At 45.4% G+C, this 21835-nt stretch overlaps 2 protein-coding genes across 13 annotated transcripts in view; one reads left to right on the top strand and one right to left on the bottom strand.

The window, feature by feature from the left end:
- Positions 1–51: 51 nt before the first annotated feature.
- The window catches only part of CCDC103 (coiled-coil domain containing 103), a 144803-nt gene continuing 123019 nt past the window's right edge, over positions 52–21835 (bottom strand). The window contains exons 2-5 of one of the 6 annotated variants that reach the window (XM_077972100.1): positions 3580–3651; positions 2195–2340; positions 1689–1821; positions 52–980 (exon numbers count right to left, since the gene is read on the bottom strand). In XM_077972100.1, the coding sequence (XP_077828226.1) occupies positions 528–980; positions 1689–1821; positions 2195–2337 (729 nt within the window). In that variant the 5' untranslated portion in view covers positions 2338–2340; positions 3580–3651 and the 3' untranslated portion in view covers positions 52–527. Of the gene's footprint in view, positions 981–1684; positions 1822–2194; positions 2341–3579; positions 3754–21835 lie in introns of those variants that run through there. The other 5 variants (XM_015119894.3, XM_077972102.1, XM_077972104.1 and 2 more) reach the window with 5 other exon arrangements.
- The window catches only part of EFTUD2 (elongation factor Tu GTP binding domain containing 2), a 43506-nt gene continuing 25668 nt past the window's right edge, over positions 3998–21835 (top strand). The window contains exons 1-10 of one of the 7 annotated variants that reach the window (XM_077972036.1): positions 3998–4074; positions 6493–6610; positions 8609–8717; positions 13273–13438; positions 15003–15081; positions 16593–16668; positions 17142–17207; positions 18573–18608; positions 19655–19745; positions 20641–20723. In XM_077972036.1, the coding sequence (XP_077828162.1) occupies positions 8613–8717; positions 13273–13438; positions 15003–15081; positions 16593–16668; positions 17142–17207; positions 18573–18608; positions 19655–19745; positions 20641–20723 (702 nt within the window). In that variant the 5' untranslated portion in view covers positions 3998–4074; positions 6493–6610; positions 8609–8612. Of the gene's footprint in view, positions 4930–6488; positions 6611–7912; positions 8718–13272; positions 13439–15002; positions 15082–16592; positions 16669–17141; positions 17208–18572; positions 18609–19654; positions 19746–20640; positions 20724–21835 lie in introns of all 7 variants that reach the window. The other 6 variants (XM_077972037.1, XM_077972039.1, XM_015119885.3 and 3 more) reach the window with 6 other exon arrangements.

The following is a 21835-nucleotide window of genomic DNA, read 5'->3' as shown; positions in this document are numbered from 1 at the left end:
GACTTTCCCAGGCCCAACCTGTACAAGAACTGAGTCTCTAGGGGAAAATTCAACACCTCAAATGAGGTAGCATTTGATCATTTGTTGATTACATGTCCATTCATTGGTTTGGGGCTATAAACATTCTTGTTAAGAGCTGTGGAGATCAGTGTTTGTTTACCATAAAGATTTTGCTTTTTTCTTTTTCTGAGTGGAGGCTGTAACTGGTATAGCCAGCATTTGGTTGGGCACACTCTCATCTCTCAAGGCCAGTGGGCTAGAGACTTGGCAGACTGTAAGGGTAGGGAAAAACTGCTTTCAACTTCCTGAGTTCTTGACTGTCCCGTGGATACACAAAGTTCAAAATAGCGAGACACTGAGGGACTGGAGAAGTGGGGAAGACTTGATTCCTATTTTTGCTCTGAAAATTCCAAGTTGAGAAGGGAACTAAGTGTGGATTTCTTATTATGGTCCTGCAGAACCCCCAAGACAACAACCAAAAAACTGCCTCCAGTGACCACCGGGACCTCTGAGAGTAGCTTGTTCCATCAGTCAACCTGGTACAGCTCCAGCAGCTCCTGCAGGAGCCTCTCCTCCTCCTGGAGCCCACCAGACTGTTCCTCCAGACCCTGCTCCTCCCAGCTGAGCCCCTCCTTCATGGATCCGGGGACGCCCATGGCTTGCAGCTTCTGAAACAAGCCCTTGCAGCTCTCTCTCTCTGCCTGGCTCAGCAGGCTCAGGTTCAGTGTGAAGCGCCCAGTGCTCGCCAGGCTGCGTAGGATCCCCAGCACCCCTGCCCGGTCAGCCGGCCCCACGTGATCAGCCAGTGCCACCAGGAGCTCCCCGAGAAGTCCAAACCCCACATCTGTCTGGAAGAGGCGGCCCAGCTTTGGACCCCCAAGCTGCAGTAGAGTCTGGTAGCGCTCTGGCCCACTTAGCAAGTGTCGTCGCCAATTACGGTAGAAGTCAGCAGAGGTCTCGGGCTGGAGGGGGGTTTTCTCCTGAATCACAAAGGAAGGAAAGGGAGTCAGGAGCTCTTCCAGCTGCTCTGCGACAGTGACAGTGAGGAGAACCTGTCGGTCTTCATCTTACTCTCTTCATCTTACTACTCTCTGAGCACTGGGAAGGCTGTGGTCCTTGGGGGCCTCATTTTCAGATGAGGAAGCTGGGGATGAGACAGGGAGGGCCCCCAAGGAATCCACGCCATGATTTGAGATTCTCATTTATACTGGACTTTTCCTATTCAAGAATGAAGACATAGCTCTGGCCTTCAAGAGTAAGTTGAGGTTAACTGTAAGTCGTGTGGATGGGTTGATTGGAAATCTCAGGAAGAGAGAAAGGAACTCAAGGATCTGAATGTCGGGGTCTCTCTCTCAACACTGCCATAGGATCATTACACTAGACACCATACAACCCAGAGGCAGAGCAACCCAAATCTGATCTGAGAATGAAAGTCAAAGGTCTAAGGGAAGTGGAGCTTCCTAGCCCAACTTTCTGACTCGTTCTGCCCAGTTCAACTCAGCTTCGCCATCTGCTGTTTGTTTTTCTTTCTGGGACTGGAGGCAGAAACCTATCTGTAGGTTTAACATGACAAATAAAGACAATGTATGTGTGGTTAAAACAAAACAAAACAAAACAAAACGAAAAAACAGGATTGAAGCTTTAGGGCAGAGAATCCTACTGGACTAAAGAGGCAGGGCCTCACCTACCGGGGAGATTTCAGTGGCCACATCCTGGAAGGTCCTTCCCTGAATAGTGTGACAGTTCCAGGGCACAGTTCTCTTTCCTCCCATCTTATCCTTCCGCTCCAGTGGCTTCAGATGTGATGCAAGGACAATACCCCTGTGGGCAAAGGACAGAAACTAAGCAATGGACTTAATGCTGTGTCTGTGGGCGTGAGGCAGCTAGACTTTGCATGGTATAGGATGAACCTGTTACAGACCAATACGGCCATAATAACAACAATAACCACAGCGATAGGTGACTGCTTTCAAGCACTTCACATGTATCAGACACTTGCTCAGTCTTATGTGCAAGAACTCATTTAATTATAACAGTTACTGTTTTATAGATAAATAATTGAGACTCAGAGAAGTTAAGGAAATTGCATAAGATCAAATAGTAGAGGGTGGGGCCCAGAATGGTTTGCTTTCAGGGTTTAACTACTATAGTCCACCATAACAGGAAGGCCTGAGAAAAATGGCAGTGAGCCAACCTGAACTCCTCATAGGAAGCCACCCTCTGTTCCACTGCCCGTAACTTGGCAGCATTCTCCCGTTTGTACTTCTCATCAGCAGTGAGTGCAGCCTGCAGCTCTTTCTCCAAAGCGTTGAAGTCGATAATGTCATTCCTTTCCATGGCCTGTGCCCGGGAAGGCAAAGGGAATACACGTCAGTGGACGGTCAATATCAGGGGAAAGAGGGTTATTGGATTATGCGCCAGAACACAAATGACCCCAAAGCACTCTGGACATTATGTCACTCACACTGGGAGGTGTTACAAAAATCTGGTTTTCTATTTTATACAGACAAGTTGAATTTCACAGTGAGGACTTACACAAGACTTGTCGCTGAAAATAGAATACAGAGTCCTGACTTTCAATTTGGAGTTCTGTCTTAATTTTGCTCTGTGCCTCTAAAAATACTTTTAATTTTGGTGCTTCAGTCGAGGAGGCATTTGGATCTCAGAATTCAGTTTCTTCACTCTTCCCCCATAGGATTGTTCTACAGCAAGTCGTTTCAACAGGGGACCTCACACAAAAGCAGAACTCTTGTTAGGTACCTTTGAGCTCAGGGATAAAGTTTCATTCTTCATTGAATGTCTTTAGTGAAGAAGGAGACTTTCACCCAAACCACACGCAATGACTGAGCAGGAAATCAAGCAGAAGGGGCAGAGGAAGGAGCTCAATGACCCGATCCCAAATCCCTCTGTCCAGCCCAGGGCTGGAACAGAGGTCCCTAGGTACCTGGGCAATGTCTTTAGTTCTACCACTGTACTTCTGTAGCTTCTGCGTATCTGAGGCTGACTGATTTCTACAGAGATATTCTTTTCTTTTTTTTAGACAGGGTCTTGCTCTGTTACCCAGGCTGGAGTGCAGTGGCATGATCTCGGCTCATTGCAACCTCTGCCTCCGGAGTTCAAGCAATTTTCGTGCCTCAGCCGCCCGAGGAGCTGGGACTACAGGCGTGCACCACCACGCCCGCCTAATTTTTGTATTTTTAGGAGAGACGGGGTTTCATCATGTTGGCCAGGCTGGTCTCGAACTCCCGACCTCAAGTGATCCGCGCGCCTCGGCCTCCCAAAGTGCTGGGATTACAGGCGTGAGCCACCTGCAGAGAGATTCTCTACGTGGGTTCTAGTCGTGGCTCTGGCATTTACTTGTTGTGGGACCTCTCTGAACTGCAAACTCCTAGTGAGTTGAGTTAGATTTTGTGGCGGGGTCATCACCAACAGCCCTAGCGCAAGGAAGCAGGAGGTCCCCAACCAATCCCACAGCCACCCTACCCCAACGTGGGGAATCTGAACGCCAAGAAGGGGCTGGGCTGGCCAGTAACCGAACTCAAGTGTCCAGTTCTCAGCCCTCCCCAGGCATTTACTAACCCTTCTGTCCCCTTACTCAGCCTCCTGGACCTTCACCCCAGCAGCCCCGTCCTTGGTCCCCTTGTTTTCTTTGGAGATCCCCTGATAAGTCAACATGAGAGCAGCCCCGCGCAGACCACTCCCGCAGCTGTGGTTGCCCAGCAACTGCGCTAACAGCCTGGCCACGTGATCTGCCGGAAGGCCCCCCCCCCCATTTCAGGGTAGTCCCGAGGCGCCTGATCAGATTCGTTCATCCTCAGGTCTCACCCTCTTTGGAGCAGCCCACGTCTTGGGCTACTCGTCTTGGGGACCGGCTACTCCGCCTTGCCAGTTCCTGTCTCCGCGAGGGCATACCTCGGAACTGGTCCTCAGGCGGAGGGTTGTCCTCCCGGGCAGAAAGGCGACAGCGGCGTCTGCGGGGTCCTTCCTGGCGGCGGGCGCAGACGTTTCTTTGGCGTGGGGCGGAAGCGCGTTCTCCGGCGGCGGCCTCAGAACTCTTAGCTGAGCAGGCGGGAGGTAAGTTGAAGCGGGTTAGCGGCAAGGAATGGTTGCTCCAGGTGGGATAGGAAATTAAAGAGCGTCAGATCTGGAAGAGGCCTTATATGCTATCTGCCCCTTTTGCTTTACGGATGGGTAAATTGAGGCCTGGAGCGGAAAAAATAATGGAAGATCCTCTCCTCCGCGTGCCTCCCCAAAGCTTTCGAAGCGCGCACGCACGCACACACCTCGATTTCGGGGCTGCCTCTATAGCCTCAGTCCGTAAAATCGTATCCCTAGGAAGGAGTGTTGCTCTAACTGTCCAGTCCCGTCGCTCATTCCCTTTTCCATCTGTGCCGCCTTCAGCCGTTCTCTGCCAAGTTCCCTCCGACGTTCCCTTTGAGCGCCTGCATTGTAGCGGGAAGCAGCAGTGAGGTTTGTTACCATGAGTCGCTAGTTTTGTGTAACTGTGGGCAAATCAGCTATATTCTCTGTACCATGTTAGAGTCACTCATTAGTTCGATAAATACTTATTGAGGGCTTAGTCTACGCTAGGCACTGTTCTAAGTAAACAAAACAAGCCCTTGCTTAAACTGTAGTTGGGGAAATGAACGGTAAACAACTAGATAGAAGTCAGCTAATGATAAATGTATAACATTTGTGAATAACAATAAAACAGTGAAAGTGGGAAGTTGGAGAGTATGTATGGGGGACTTTTTAGAGTGACAGAGAAGGTGACATTTTAGTGGAGACTTGATTGAAATAAAGGGACAAGGTGAAAATATCAAAGGGAAGAGCGTTTTGGACAAAGAGAATGGCAAGTGCAGTGGCCCTGAGGCAGAACTGAACTTGGCTTGTTCCATGAACAGCTTTATATAAAATTTTTTTCAATCGGCCGGGCGCGGTGGCTCACGCCTGTAATCCTAGCACTTTGGGAGGCAGACTCGGGCGGATCACCCGAGGTCAGGAGTTCGAGACCAGCCTGGCCAAAATGGTGAAACCCCCCCTCTACTAAAAATACAAAAAAATTAGCCGGGCGTAGTGGTGCACGCCTGTAGTCCCAGCTACTCGGGAGTCTGAGGCAGGAGAATCTCTTGAACCCAGGAGGCGGAGGTTGCAGTGAACCAAGATCGTCCCGTTGTACTCCAGCCTGGGCAACAAGAGCAAAACTCTGTCTCAAAAAATATATATAAAATAAATAGATAAATAATTTCTTCAAGCACTTGACTGGGGTCTTGGGAGAATGAGATAAGCATAAATGCGATAATAGCTTTTTGGAAGTAAAAAGAATCTGTATGCATGTGAAAGTTTCCATAATAATTTACATTTAGTTATTGGTCCTTGGAGCTCCGATTCTCTCTCTACATTCAGCACCCAGCAGATGGCATTGAGGGAGGTGGAGGTACCAGTCTAATCCAAGAAATATCAGCATCTTAAAATTAAACATCCCATTCAGTTAACATTTATCCAGTTTCTACTTATGCAAGGTGCTGTCTTGGCTGTTGACTGTGTTAGCATTGGTACTTTTTTCTCAACTATTTAAAAATGTAAAATGCAGCTGGGTGCGGTGGCTCACAGCTGTAATCTCAGCACTTTGGGAGGCCGAGGCGGGCGAATCACCTGAGGTCAGGAATTCGAAACTAGCCTGGCCAATGTGGTGAAACCCCATCTCTACTAAAAATACAAAAATTAGCCAACTGAGGTGGTGGGTGCCTGTAATCCCAGCTACTTGGGAGGTTGAGGCAGGAGAATCGCTTGAACCTGTGAGGTGGAGGTTGCAGTGAGTCAAGATGGTGCCACTGCACTCCAGCCTGGGCAACAGAATGGGACTCTGTCTCAAAAAAATAAAAAAGTAAAATGCATTCTTAGCTGGAGGACCATGCAAAAACAGGTGGAGGGGCCAGATTTGGCCACAGGTCAGAGTCTGTGAATTCTTGCCCTAAAGTATTAGGAGCTGAAGAGGCATTGTGTCAGCAGCTTACTGTCAAATATTTGGGGAAAAGAAAGTTATTTGTACTGTTCTTGCCACTTTTTGGTATTATTTTAAAATTAAATTTAGTATCATAAAAGAAGTGAAGGGAAGAAGCAGATGCATGGAACACAGGGTTCTCATGATCAAGGATGGCAAAAAATAATGCTAGCTGTTTATTGAGCCTGGAACTCTGGTAAATTCTTTACACAGGGTGTTTTTTGTAATCCTCATAAACATTTATTCAGTGAGGATTATTCATTCCATTTTCCAGTTGAGGAATAAGAATCAGGTTTGGAGAGATGAAGCAACTTACCTGAAGTTACATAGTTGTTAGTGGCAAAGTTAGAATTTGAATCTAAGTCTTCCAACTCCAGAGCCCTGATGCTCTAGTCTGTTATTTATTGCTTATAAACTATAGTTGGTGATGGTAATTAGTACAGTTAACTACTATTTGTTTATTTATTTATTTATTTATTTTGAGACAGAGTTTTGCTCCGTCGCCCAGGCTAAAGCGCAGTGGTGCAATCTCAGCTCACTGCAACCTCTGCCTCCTGGATTCAGGTGATTCTCCTGCCTCAGCCTCCTGAGTAGCTGGGACTACAGGTGCGTGCCACCACACCTGGCTAATTTTTTGTATTTTTAGTAGAGATGGGGTTTCACTGTGTTAGCCAGGATGGTGTCGATCTCCTGACCTCGTGATCTGCCCACCTTGCCCTCCCAAAGTGCTGGAATTACAGGTGTGAGCCACTGCACCCAGCCAGTTAACTACTATTTAAGACAAAATTAAACACTGATAAAGGTGCAAAAAGCTCTAGTAGGATAGGGGAATGAGAAATTGAGGAGCTAGGAAAGCTTGAAGGAGGTGGTGGCATTTGAACTGTTTCTTTGAATAGAATTTCAGTAATTGAAGTGGAAAAAACCCACAAAACACTACTTACTTACAAAGGGAAAATGAGTAACTTTACAATAGAGAGGCCTGGCAAACATCACCTTAATGAAGTGATCAAAGTTAACGTTACCACCAATGAGGCAAATTGAAATCATGTATCACCTGATAGGAAATGCTTTGAGAACCACAGTTCTCACATGTTCTCACAGCATCACTTCTATGATATTCCTGCCTAAAACACATAACCTGAATATTATCATAAGGTAACATCAGACAACCTCAAATCAAGGGACATCCTTAAGGATGTCACGACAGTCCTTGGAAGGAAAGACTGAAGATTGTAAATCCAAAGAGACTAAAGACATGACAACCAAATGCAAACATGATCCTGGATTGGATCCTTGGGCGTGTAAGATATTATTGGAACAATCTGTGAAACGTATTGGAACAATCTGTGAAACTTGAATGGGATCTGTAAATTAGGTGGTAGTAATGTGTGAATATTAATTTTCTGATTTTGATGGTTGTGTTGTGGTTATGTAGAAGAATGTTCCTGTTTGTAGGAATCACACAAGGTGAGGGAGAGGTTGGCAAACTTTTTCTGTTAAGGACTGGATAGTATTTTAGGCTTTGTGAGCCATATGGTTTCAGTCCCAACTACTCAACTCTGCTATTACAGTGTAAAGGTAACTGTAGATGATGTAAATGAATATGCATGGCTGTTTTCCAGTGAACCTTTTTTTTTTTTTTTTTTTTTTTTTTTTTTTTTTGAGATGGAGTCTCGTTTTGTCTCCCAGGCTGGAGTGCAGTGGTGCCACCTCAGCTCACTGCAACGTCCACCCCCTGGGTTCAAGGGATTCTCCTACATCAGCCTCCTGAGTAGCTGGGATTACAGGCATATGCCACCATACCTAGCTAATTTTTGTATTTTTAGTAGAGACAGGGTTTTGCCATGTTGACCAGGCTGGTCTCGAACTCCTGACCTCAGGTGATCTGCCCGCCTTGGCCTCCCAAAGTGCTGGGATTACAGGTGTGAGCCACTGCGCCAGGCCTCCCAATGAAATTTTTTAAGTAGACACAGACATTTGAATTCCTTATAATTAATTTTCATGTATTGTGAAATATTTTTCTTTTGACAATTTAAAAATGTTGAAAAGCATTCTTAGCTAGAGGGCCATGCAGAAACAGCTGGAGAGGCCAGATTTGGCCACAGGCCAGAGTTTGCACACCCTTACACTAAAGTATTAGGAGGTGATGAGCCACTGTGTCAACAGCTCACTTTCAGATAATTTAGGAAAAAGTAAGTTGTTTGTACTATTCTTGCCACTTTTTGACATTGAGTTATTTTAAAATTAAATTTGGTATTAAAGAAGTGGAGGAAGGGGACCTCCTCTTTTGGCTTTGGAGCACCCCGCCCCATCTCTGTAGTGGGGAGCTTCTTCCTTCTGTCTTCTTTCCTTCTTGCCTATTAAACTCTGCTTGAAACAAACAAACAAAAAAAAAGTGGAGGGAAGACTACATAAATAGAGACATGTAGGGCAGAGACTTGGGTAAAGTACTGGTCTTTGGGAGGAGCCTTCAGTAGATTGATGTCACTGGGAGGAGGCATGTTCTGAAAGGGGTATGGCCAACTATAAGACTAGGTAGGTGGGGCCACCACATGGAGGCCATGATTACTTTGCCAGAATCTAACTCCTTTCCTTGAATTTTAGCATCATGGACACCGACTTATATGATGAGTTTGGGAATTATATTGGACCAGAGCTTGATTCTGATGAAGATGACGATGAATTGGGTAGAGAGACCAAAGATCTTGATGAGGTAAAGCAAATATATTGCTCTTTTCATCTCGCTCTTACTTATTTTTATTTAAGACAAGGTCTCACTCTGTTGCCAGGCTTGAGTGCAGTGGCGCAATCTCAGCTCACTGCAACCTCCACCTCCTGGGCTTAAGTGATTCTCCCATCTTGGCCTCCCAAATAACTGGGACTACAGGCATGCATCACCATGCCCAGCTAATTTTTTTTATTTTTCATAGAGACAAAATGTTGCCCAGGCTGGTCTCGAACTCCTGAGCTCAAGAATCCACCCGCCTTGGCCTCCCAAAGTGCTGGGATTACAGGCGTGAGCCACCATGCCCAGCCCCCTCTTTTCTTTTCTCTCTCTCTTTTTTTTTTTTTTTTGAGACAGCCTCACCCTGTTGCCCAGGCAGGAGCACAGTGGCACCATCTTGGCTCACTGCAGCCTCTGCCTCCCAGATCCAAGCGATTCTCATGCCTCCGCCTCCTAAGTAGCTGGGATTACAGGTGTGTGCCACCATGCCTGGCTAATGTTTTTTGTATTTTTAGTAGAGACGGGGTTTCACTATGTTGTCCAGGCTGGTCTTGAACTCCTGACTTCAAGCAATCCACATGCCTTGGCCTCCCAAAGTGTTGGGATTACAGGTGTGAGCCACCGCGCCTGGACAGATTTATTTTTTTTTAATTATATTGAGGTATATAACAGAGATGCATAGATTTTGGTAATGGAGACAGGAAAGAAAGATGTCCATTCTAAGACTGGGCGCATTGGCTCATGTCTGTAATCCCAGCACTTTGGGAGGCTGAGGTGGGCGGATGACCTGAGGTCAAGAGTTTGAGACCAGTCTGGCCAACATGATGAAACCCCATCTCTATTAAAAATACAAAAATTGGCCGGGTGCGGTGGCTCAAGCCTGTAATCCCAGCACTTTGGGAGGCCGAGACGGGTGGATCACGAGGTCAAGAGATCGAGACCATCCTGGCTAACACGGTGAAACCCCGTCTCTACTAAAAAATACAAAAAACCAGCCGAGCGAGGTGGCGGGCGCCTGTAGTCCCAGCTACTCGGGAGGCTGAGGCAGGAGAATGGCGTGAACCCAGGAGGCGGAGCTTGCAGTGAGCTGAGATCCGGCCACTGCAGTCCAGCCTGGGAGACAGAGCGAGACTCCGTCTCAAAAAAAAAAAAAAAAAAAAAAACACACAAAAATTAGCTGGGCATGGTGGCATGCACCTGTAGCCCCAGCTACTCCGGAGCCTAAGGCAGGAGAATCTCTTGAACCCAGGAGGTAGAGATTGCAGTGAAACTCCATCTCAAAAAAATAAAAAAAATTAAAAATTTTAAAAAACAATGATAAAAGAATACTGGTTTAGTTTTATTTTAGACTTGTTGAGCTACTGTAGACTCGGTAGAGGTAATTACAGGCAGTCAGAAATGATTATATAAAATCCTGCAGTTAGATTCATAATATATTCAGCAGTATGGGGCAGTAGAAAACTGGCTTGATAGCTATTTTGGAGCCACCACCAGTAAGGTATATGTGGCTGCCAAAAGAGCTAATGTAATCTTAGGCCAGTTTAGTAGAAGTAGAGTGTAAGATGGTAGGAGGTAGCCAGTCTTACCACTGGAGGGTTTTGTGTTCTTAAGGAAGAGGTTGGCATGCTGTAATTTGTGTGAAGGAAAGCAAGCACCCAGCAGTCCCTCTACCCACCTGCCTACACCTGTACTCATATACGATGCCTTCCTTTCCATTCTTATGAATTATTTGTTCATGCTTCTGTCTACTAGAAACTAATCCCATCCCTTCTCACCTCTCAAGACCTTTGGCAGTTCTGCCCTCTCTCTCCTGTGCCATCAGTTTTCCCTGTCTACCAGTTCATCCCCATCAGCATACACAGAAAAAATGTCATTTCATCCTAAAACTCTCTCTTGACCCCATATCCCTCTTCATTTACCTCCAGATTTTCCCTGCTTTGCAGTGCAGCACATCTCAAATGAGTTGTTCATAGTTGCTGTCTCCAGATCCTCTCCTCCCATTTTCCTTCAAACCCACTTCCATCCTTTTGCCTCTCCCATTCCACAGACTGCTCTTGTCAAGGTCACTAGTGACCTCTGCCTTGCTAAATCCCAAGGTCAGTTCCCAGCCCTCATCCTACGTGACCTGCCTGCATCATCTGACCCAGCTGATCATTCCTTCTTTAAAATACTCTCTTCCTCTGGCTTTCAGAGAACTCCTGGTTTTCCTCCTCACTGACATCCCTTCTCAGCCTTTGCTGCTGCTTCCTCATCATCTCCCTGACCTCCAAATGTCAGCAGGCCCAGAGCTCCATTTCTCAGACCTCTTCTCTGTCTACACTCACTCCTCGGGGGATCTCATCCATTCTATCAAATAACTTGTATTCACGACGACTCAGATTTGTATCTCCAATCTGGACTTTCCTCTTGAATGTCACATTTGTATGTCCACCTTCCTACATGGCGTCTCTACTTAATGTCTGACAGGGAATCTCAAACCTGGCGTTATCTCACACATTAAGTACTGAGCTTTCCCTGCCCTGCTCCCCTAACCTGCTCTTACAGTCTTTCTTCCTCATGTCAATAAAGGCAAGGCTGTTTTCCAGTGCTCAGATCAAAAACCTTGCTGCTTCTCTTTTTTCTCATACCTCCTTTCAGTTCAGTAGAAAACAGTTTTGACTCTACCTTTGTGATGTATCCAGAATTCAGCCTCTCCTCACCACCTTCCCAGTTCCTACTCTCTCTAGTCCAAGCCACCATCACTGTTCTTTCTTTCCTGAATTACTGCAGTAGCTCCCTACCTAATCTCCTTGTTTTTGGTGTATTCTCAGCATAGGGGCTGGAGTGGTTCTTTTAAAACAGAAATCTGATCATATCACTTCTCTGCTCCAAACTCCTGGTGCAGAGTTTCTTCATCTCAGCAGTGTTGACATTGGGGCCAGATACTTCTTTCTGTGAGGATTCTGTGTGTTGTAGAATGTTTAGCAGCATCCATGGCCTCTACCCACTGGATACTAATGGCACCTGCCCTGCTACTTTTGCTCTAGAGTAAAAGTAAAGTCCAATTTCTTAGAGTGGTCTCGAAGATCATGTGTATTTGCCTCCCGTGCGATCACAGCTTCCTGTTCCCCAATCCTTCGCTCCGTTTTCGCCATATTGGCTTTCTTGCTAAACCTCAAAGTTGCCACATGCTCTTGGCTTTGGGCCTTTGCATTCTGTTTCATCAGCCGACTAGAATCCTCTTCCCCAGATACCTGTAGAAGTTATTCTCTCTCTGCAGATTTTTTGCTCCAGTAGTACCTCTTTTTCCTTCATTGCCTTAGTTCTAACACCTGGAACAGAGCTTAGCACATATTACATGCTCAGTAAGTGTTTTAGGACATGAAGGGTGATCTGGTAGCCACCTTAGATTATTTGGAAAACTTTTTAGCAGAAGCGAGAATGACTTCGTTAATGCTGCATATGACTATGGATTAATTTGTAAGGAGGTAGAATTGAAGTTATTTAATTGTAAAGTATACAATTTAATGGCTTTTAGGGGTATTCATAGAGTCACGCAACTGTCATCACAATCAATTTTAGAACATTTTCATTATCTCAGAAAAAACTCTATACCCCTTAACCATTGCCCTCCCACCCACACCTACCCTGCCAGCCCTGGGCAATCTGCTTTCTGTCTATATAGATTTGCTTATTCTGAATATTTTCATATAAATGGAATCATATAATATGCAGGTTTTTCAGTCTGGCCTCTTTACTCACATCATGTTTTCAAGGCTCATCTATGTTGTAGCATGTGTATACCTATAGCAAGTACAGGTATTTTGTTTGTTTTTGTTGCCGAATTTTTTGTATGGATGGACTACATTTCATTTATCCAGTCATCAGTTCATCGACATTTGGTTGTTCTCACTTTTTGGCTGTTATAAATAATGCCACTATGAACACTGATTTCTAAGTTTTTGTGTGGCCATAAGTTTTCATTTGTCTTGGGTATATACTTAGGAGTGGACTTGCTGGGTCATACGTAACTGTGTTGAACATTTTGAGGAACTGCCAAACTATTTTCCAAAGCAGCTGCACCTGTTTCCCATCAGCAGTGTGTGAGGTTTCAGTTTCTCCACATCCTTGCCGGCCCCTGTTATTATCTATCACAAAGTTATTTTCCAAAAACAATTCTGTGGATATAAGTGAAAATGTTAAAGGTATGGGCTTATCCCCAGTTTTTACCTCTGTCTTCTGGTTTCTGCCCTTGGAGAAAGTTGCTTTTTTCCCCCTAAAGGGCGGTGCTGTGATTTGTTTTCTCCAGTCTCAACTCAGTTGTGACCAGTGGCCCACATTCAGGAAGGGGCAAGTTTGAACCAGGAGCACTGTCCATGGCCTCGGCTTAGAGTCTTCTCTTTATGAACGGTCTCAAAGGAGTGGAACCTGCCCCGCTGGCATAGAACTCAGAATAAGAAGCTGGCCAGCATGTACAGTCAGTGCTGTCACTCATGGAGGTGGTCAGACATCAAACAGGAAAGGCGTGTGCCTCTTCAATTCTCCTTCTCCCTCTTGCTTTCAGATGGATGATGATGACGATGACGATGACATAGGAGATCATGACGATGACCACCCCGGGATGGAGGTGGTGCTGCATGAGGACAAGAAGTACTACCCGACAGCCGAGGAGGTGTACGGCCCTGAGGTGGAGACCATAGTTCAAGAGGAAGACACTCAGCCTCTCACAGGTACGTCAGGAGGGGCTGGGCTGTGAGGAGGTGGAATTGAAACCTGGAAACTTCATTTCATAGCTGTCAGCAAACCTTAAAAGTTCAGTAAATGAATTGATCAGTTTTTCTTTACTACCTTCAGGTACTGTTTCTGGTTTAAGATTCAGTTAATCCTCTTTTAATATTCAGTAAAGCTCTTAACTAGTTTCTAGGTAAATAAGAGTTATTTCTTATTTATATGCTATCAGTTTAGGTGCATGAAGACTCATTAAGTTTATTTACCCTGTGGCCTGATATGTTTTTCCATCCAAATAACTCCAGCCCTTTTAACCAGTTCTCATAATGTGCATTGTCCATTTATTTTCCTTTTTTTGAGACGAAGTCTTGCTCTGTCGCCCATGCTGGATTGCAGTGGCACAGTCTTGGCTCACTGCAACCTCCCCCTCCCTAGTTCAAGCAATTCTCCTGCCTCACCTTCCCTGGTAGCTGGGATTATAGGCGTCTGCCACCACGCCTGGCTAATTTTTGGGTTTTTTTGTTTGTTTGTTTGTTTTTGTTTTTTGAGACCGAGTCTCGCTCTGTCGCCCAGGCTGGAGTGCAGTGGCTGGATCTCAGCTCGCTGCAAGCTCCGACTCCCGGGTTTACGCCATTCTCCTGCCTCAGCCTCCTGAGTAGCTGGGACTACAGGCGCCTGCCCCCTCATCCGGCTAGTTTTTTGTATTTTTTAGTAGAGACGGGGTTTCACTGTATTAGCCAGGATGGTCTCGATCTCCTGACCTCGTGATCCACCCGTCTCGACCTCCCAAAGTGCTGGGATTACAGGCTTGAGCCACCGCGCCCGGCCTAATTTTTGTATTTTTAGTAGAAACAGGGTACCACCATGTTGGCCAGGCTTGTCTTGGACTCCTGACCTCAAGTGATCCGCCTGCCCTGTCCTCCCAAAGAGCTGGGATTACAGGCGTGAGCCACTGCATCTTAATAGTTTTCATAGGCTGGAAGTGGTGGCTCATGCCTGTAATCCCAGCACTTTTGGAGGCCAGAGCAGGAGGATCGCTTGAGCCCAGCAGTTTGAGACCAACCTGGGCAACATGGTGAAATCCCATCTCTACAAAAAAGTACAGAAATTAGCCGAGCACAATGGTGGATGCCTCCCAGCATCTCGGGAGACTGAGGCAGGAGGATCACTTGATTGTGCCATGTGTACGCTTCAGCCTGGGTAACAGGGTGAAACCCTGTCTCCCCAAAAAAAAGTTTTAATTGATCTTTTGGAAAGTAATTGCATCTTATAAATGCGAGGAAAGATCTTGAACTGACATTGACCTCAACCTACATCCATTCCCTCTCCCTCCCTCCCACTCTTGCTCAAAATGATGCCCCGACTCCTCTTTCCACAATTCAAGGTCCTTCACTGTCTCATGCCAAATAGCATTTCCAAAACTTTCTCAACATGAGTGAACCTTGAGAGTAAAATAAATTGATGTCATACATCATACATTCTGAAAGGTCAGTCTAATGGAATAGTGCTCCGTATTTTTATGTTTTATGCCCACCTACACATCACTACCTTTTTTTTTTCTTCTAGAACCCATTATTAAGCCAGTGAAAACCAAGAAATTCACTCTGATGGAGCAGACATTACCTGTTACAGTGTATGAGATGGAGTAAGTTACAAGGTTTCTCAGCTTCTCTGCAGGAATGCCCTGGGTTCATGTTTTTGTGGAGATAGGAGGTGGTTTGTGGCTGAAATAGCCCGTAAATTGTGGCCATACATAGCTCTCAAATTCTCCTTCAGCTTGTGTGGCTGCTGGGATATTTGGGCTCAATCTTAACTTTTCTCTTGGTGTTCATCCAGATGTTAGCTGTTTGCTCTTCTTCCAGGTCTTTAGTTTGATGTTGAAAGCCAGCCTTTAAGACAGATCTGGGTATTACAGTTATCACTGTTGGGTCCACCAGAGCCTGTTTGGACTTAGTAAGACTGCTGAGTATTTTAGGAACATATTAGCTCTTTATTTTGTTTTTGTTGCTGTTGTTTTGAGATAAGGTCTCGTTTTGTTGCTCAGGCTGGAGTGCAGTGGCACAATCACAGCTCATTGCAGCCTTGACCTCCCAGGCTCAATAGATGTGTCTGCCTCAGCCTCCTGAGTAGCTGGGACTACAGGAACACACCACCACGCCTGGCTGATTTTTGTACGGTTTCACTATGTTGCCCAAGTTGGTCTCAAACTCCTGGGCTCAAATTATTCTCCTGCCTTAGTTTCCCAAAGTGCTGAGATTACAGGCGTGAGCCACCATACCTGGCCCTCAACTCTTTATTTTGAAAAGGAGAGCAAAAGCAGGTAGATATGTGTGTAGGATCATTTAGGTGCTCTCTCTCTCTCTTTTTTTTTTTTTTCTTTTTCCGATGCGGAGTCTCACTTTGTTGCCCAGGCCAGGGTGCAGTGGCATGGTCTCAGCTCTCTACAACTTCCACCTTCCAGGTTCAAGTGATTCTCCTGCCTCAGCCTCCTGAGTAGATGGGATTACAGGCACATGCCACCATGTTCAGCTGATTTTTGTATTGTTAGTAGAGATGGGGTTTCACCATGTTGGAAGTCCTGGCTGAGTGCGGTGGCTCATGCTTGTAATCGCAGCACTTTGGGAGGTCGAGGTAGGTGGATCACCGGGGGTCAGGAGTTTGAGACCAGCCTGACCAACATGGTGAAACCTTGTCTCTGCTGAAAATGCAAAAATTAGCTGGTCGTGGTGGCCTCGGCCTCCCAAAGTGTTGGGATTACAGGCGTGAGCCACTGCTTCCGGCCTAAGTTTTTCGTATTTTTAGTGGAGATGGGGTTTCACCATGTTGGCCGGGCTGGTCTTGAACTCCTGACCTCAGGTGATCCACCCACCTCAGCCTCCCAAAGTGCTGGGATCACAGGCGTGAGCCACCATGGCTAGCCTCTTCCTTTTTTAGTCTTGCTATTTTACTATTAAATCCCTGTGATAGTCCATTCACAGATCGTGTTACCTCTTGGATAAGTTTCTTGCTACGTAAGTATAGACATTCGCATCTGCCTGAGGGCTCTCCAGTTGGTCTGAAAGTTGTTCCTGGCCAAAAATACCTGAACCTTAAACTCCACTCCTCATTTGGAAACTTTTCCCAATGTCTGTTTTCTCTTTTCCTTTGTCCTTTCAGTTTCTTGGCAGATCTGATGGATAACTCAGAGCTCATCAGAAATGTGACCCTTTGTGGACATCTCCACCATGGCAAGGTAAGAGAGAACTTTCAGCTACTTGGAACAGGATTTCTCTTTTGTGCCTGCTCATGTTTTAGCCCTTAGAGTCACAGCGGTTGAGGTTTGAGGTCACAAGGCTCAACCTACTGACTCGGGGTACTGCATGCCTGTTACGAAGCCATACTGTGAAATTCTGGCTTTTCCCAAGCAGCAGGTGGAGCCTGTTCCTGAGCCTTGTGTCTACATCTGGACAGAAGATGGGAAATTGAGCCTTACTCTGATTTTTATAAGTTTTCATTTCCTGAGGGATGCCTGTCTAAGAAAGATTTCATCTTTTATTTGAAAATAATCCTGTGGCTTCAGTGTTAATTCTTTGCTGTCCCATAACCCTCCTTGCTCTCCTTTTTCTCTCCTTATCCCTAAATTATGTGGTGTATTGGGAGCTGGGGGAAGGGCACAGTAAATTTTCCTCTGTGGTTGGCAGGTGTTAACTGTTTCTTCCCTTTTAGACATGTTTTGTAGATTGTTTAATTGAGCAGACTCACCCGGAAATCAGAAAGCGCTATGACCAAGATGTAAGTAGAACTTCTGTTGAGGGTTTAGGATGAACCATTCGGAACAGATAGAGATGTCTCTCTCCTCCTTCCTGCACCCTTCCTGTTCTCTATAAATAATGACGCCTCCAAAGTGCAGCTTTATAATTGTGATCTCTATTAATAGGCTGTAAGAAAATAATTTCAACTTTCTCAGGAGCATAGAGAATATTGAGCTGCAGTATTTTTGGATGATCCGTTTTGCACTTGGGATCCCTCCTCTGTTATGATATGTCCTGACTTTTATAGTCTCTTCTTTGCTATCATAGTATTAATAGCCCGCTCTATAAATATGATACAATTGTACCTGGTTTTCATGGTAAATTTAAATGCCTGTGAATGAGGCCAACTGTGGCTGCAAGTCTCAGTGCAATAAATGTTCAATCCCTGCCAGATTGATTGTTTTAACACTCTAGCATGAAGGCTGACATGTGTCTCCTTTTACCATGCTAAGAATTCTGTGCATTTGATATAAATTAGCTCTCAGCTATACCTGGTCTTTAGTGACCTCCCCCAACTCAAAAAGAGCGGTGGCTCATGCCTGTAATCCCAGCACTTTGGGAGGCCAGGACAGGAGGATCACTTGAGGTCAGGAGTTTGAGACGAGCCTGGCCAACATGGCGAAACCCCATCTCTACTAAAAATGCAAAATGTAGCTGGGTGGGCACAGTGATGTGCACCTGTAGTCCCAGCTACTCGAGGGGCTGAGGCAGGAGAATCGCTTGAACCTGGGAGGCAGAGGTTGCAGTCACCCAAGATTACGCCACTACACTGTAGCCTGGGCGAGTGAGACTCTGTCTCAAAAAAAGACAAAACCACAACCAAAAAGAAAAACCCGGCCGGGCGTGGTGGCTCACTCCTGTAATCCCAGCACTTTGGGTGGCCGAGCTGGGTGGATCACATGAGGTCAGGAGTTCAAGACCAGCCTGACCAACATGGTGAAACCCTGTGTCTACTGAAAATACAAAATTAGCTGAGCGTGGTGGCGCACGTCTGTAATCCCAGCTACTTGGGAGGCTGAGGCAGGAGAATCTCTTGAACCCGGGAGGCAAAGGAGGTTTCAGTGAGCCAAGATTGCGCCATTGTACTCCAGCCTGGGCAACAAGAGTGAAACTCTGTCTCCAAAAAAATAAAAATAAAAAAATCCCTCCACACACCCAGGAGCATTTCCAGCTGGGAGGGCACTGGTCTCATTGTCTGGAATTGCTGTGGGGACACCCTGCTCTCTGTCTCTCTTTAATCTCAAAGAAACCCTTGAGCTGGGAGGTGGTGAGGGAAAGTGATTGATGGTTCGTTTGTGGGAGAGGAGTCTGAACTCAGGTGGTAACAACAGTTAATTTTTTTCAGCTGTGCTATACTGACATCCTCTTCACAGAGCAAGAGGTAAGCATGCCTTGTGGAATCAGATTGTTGCCTACACCAGACCCCCCAGTAATAGTTTTGTAGGGAATGTAGAGGAGCCTTTATGATAGCATTTTAGTTCGTACTCTACTTCTTTCTCCTCACTTCTCACATCCCATCTCCTTCTTCCTCCAGTTACTCCAGGGTTATAACTTTAAAAAGAACTGGGTAGGCAAGCTGTAGGTTGGGAGGGGGACCCTCCTGTTCTTGACTAGATTAAATTTGGCCTAATATAGGGCAAATACTAAGAGGTGATGTCTGCATTTGTGCTTTAAGTTACGCAGAAGCTCAACGTGATTTTTTTTTAAATGACGTCATCCTTTAAAAATCCGCAGGATGACTCCATCCATATGATGACCTCTTTCTAGGAGTAGCTTCTCTTTGAAAATGGGTTCCTATATCTTTGTGTTCCTCTTTTTGTCTTTCCATCCGGATCTTTCTCTCTACTCTCTGACCCCTTCTCTTTCCCCCCTCTTATTTCTGTCCCTTTTTCCTAATGGAAGTTTTAAGTATAAATAAGTATGGTTAACTAAAGGCACTTGGAATTAGTAAAGATAGATAGGCAGTTAGTGTTAGCTGTTACTGTTTTATAATGCATTTATATATTTGTTTGACTGGAATTTTAAACAAATGTTTATTCCTGTCATAGCTTTTATATTTCTTTAAAAAAAAAAAACACTAAAATACCCCAGATTGTTTCTTTTTACTTTCAAGGTGCTCAGCTATTTTTGTTTCTCATGTATAAAGAGGATGAGATTCTAGGACCCTGGATTCTCTGATAGGGCTTAATACTGTTTTGTTTGCAGTAATTCATTTTCATCTTTTCATACTTGAAACAAGCCCCCCCAAAATGCTATCTAACACCAAGATATTTTATTTTCAAGGTCATGCTGGCTAGAAGCCTAGATAAAAATCACCCACCATAAGGAGAGCCATCAGTGTAATTTAGTAGCAATTGGGGAGCCCCAAAAGCAAAATGAACCCCTCTTGCATAGGAAGAGGTCTTGACCACTCTTTGTTTCTTTCAGAGAGGTGTAGGCATCAAAAGCACTCCTGTGACAGTGGTCTTGCCAGACACCAAAGGAAAATCTTATCTCTTCAATATCATGGACACTCCAGGTAGGACATCCTTTGGCTTTTGATTATTGGAACCTTGTCTTGGTTTTGCGTGTGTCCTCTCACTTTCCAGAGCAGAACAGAGCAGTGCATCTTTGTTTTTACATTCCCTCACCTTCATTGACACCATTTTCAGTTTTGACTCTCCCCTTTGTTTCTGGCTGTTAATTTAGCAAGCATCGTACTTCAGGCCTCCTATTCATGTCTTTACTCTTTTGAATATGTAAAAATGTTAGGGAATCGTATTCATTTATTCATTTCAGCCCGTCAGGCCCCATGCTATCTGCTGGGGAGCTAAAGGTGAGTCAGACCCAGTTCCTGGCCTCGAGTACTCTCAAAGGAGACTGGTGAACATACAGATGACCTTGGGAACAGGACCCCTTGGCTGACTCTTCCTCCTATTGGAAGGACCAACTGGGGCAGAGTTTTTAAAAACTGAAAGGTTTTAGGTTTTGGCTGATTTGCCTTCTTGGCACCATCTGATGCCCAGTGTCCTGATACCTCTCAGCCCCTGCCCCTATAGCACCTCGGCAGGAACTGCCTTCCTCGAACAGCACACTGTGCTCCAGGCCCTCCTTTGCCTTTTCTCCTGCCTCCAGATTGTCTTGAGTCCCACAGATCTCTGCTCACTGCTGATTAGGCTAAGCTGGTGTGTGATGTGGACTCATGCTCTCCTGGGCACTTCCCTCTTTTTAGGTAGGGAGCCTCCCGTAGAAAAGCATAATGCAAGGATATGATTCTAATGGGGGATATTTTTGTCCTGCAGCGGGTTATGGCGAGGAGGGGAAGGGGGTATTTGGAGGTTCACAGGCTTTGAAGTGCCCCCTCAGTTCACCGTACCAGTTAATTGTGCTTTATCCTACACCAAGTGATGACTTACTTAGTATTTGCTTTTCAGGACATGTGAATTTCTCTGATGAGGTCACAGCTGGCTTGCGCATCTCAGATGGAGTGGTTCTTTTCATTGATGCTGCCGAGGGGGTGAGTCAGACTCAGCTCCCAGAATCTCATCCACCCTGTTATGTTTGCCCCCCGCAATACCCAGAGCGCTAAGTGAGCTGGGAGCCAGAGAACCTTGAAACTCTCTAGGATTAAGGCTCAAATTTGCTCTAAAATTAAAGCAGCAAATGAAGTTCAAAATTAATTCTCACCGGGTGTGGTGGCTCGCACCTGTAATCCCAGCACTTTGGGAGGCTTAGGTGGGTGGATCACCTGAGGTCAGGAGTTCAGGACCAGCCTGGCCAACATGGCAAAATCCCGTCTCTACCAAAAAATACAAAAATTAGCCAGGTGTGGTGACCCTTGCCTGTTATCCCAGCTACTCATTAGGCTGAAGCAGGAGAATCATTTGAGCCTGGGAGTCGGAGGTTGCAGTGAGCCGAGATTGTGCCACTTCACTCCAGCCTGGGCAACAGAGTGAGACATTCTCTCAAAAAACGAAGAAAAAAATAATCATTGTGGGTGCCCTTGCTTCCTGCTCAGTGAAGCTCAAAATAAGACTCACTGCTATTCAGAAAACACAAAGATAAAATGACAAATGTAAATAAAAGGAAGGGAGGAGAGTATGTTCTTGTAAGTGGATTTTTAGTATTAGTTACGTTTTTCCAAGAGATTGGAGTTAAAAGACCAGGGTGTCTTCTGTATCCCTGAATTGAGAGATGGAACACTTTGGCTATCCTCATACGTGTTGTCATTGGTGAGACAGCCAGCAGAGGGAGCCAGAATTGTCTTTTTGTGTTTTTTTTTTTTTTAACTGACTTTTCATTTTGGAATAACAGCAAACTGAAAAGTTGCAAGAATTATTCAAAGGACCCACCCTCATTTACTTCGTAATTCTCTACACGTTCAGACACACACAGAGAGACAGGTGTGTATGTTTTCCCCTTGAACCGTTTGAAAGTAAAATATTTCAGAATGTATTTTCTAAGAATAAGGACATTCACGTACATAACCACAGTACAGTTGCCAAAATCAGAAAATTTAAAATTGATACAATCCTGTTGTACAGATCTTTCCTGCAGACCTTATTGAGTTTTACTGATCATACCAACAATTTCCATTATAGAATATTTCCCCTAATCCATAGTGATGCA

This window comes from Macaca mulatta, chromosome 16 (genome assembly GCF_049350105.2).
Source record: "Macaca mulatta isolate MMU2019108-1 chromosome 16, T2T-MMU8v2.0, whole genome shotgun sequence".
NCBI classification, from domain to species: domain Eukaryota; kingdom Metazoa; phylum Chordata; class Mammalia; order Primates; family Cercopithecidae; genus Macaca; species Macaca mulatta.
This window is presented reverse-complemented; position numbering and strand designations above follow the sequence as displayed.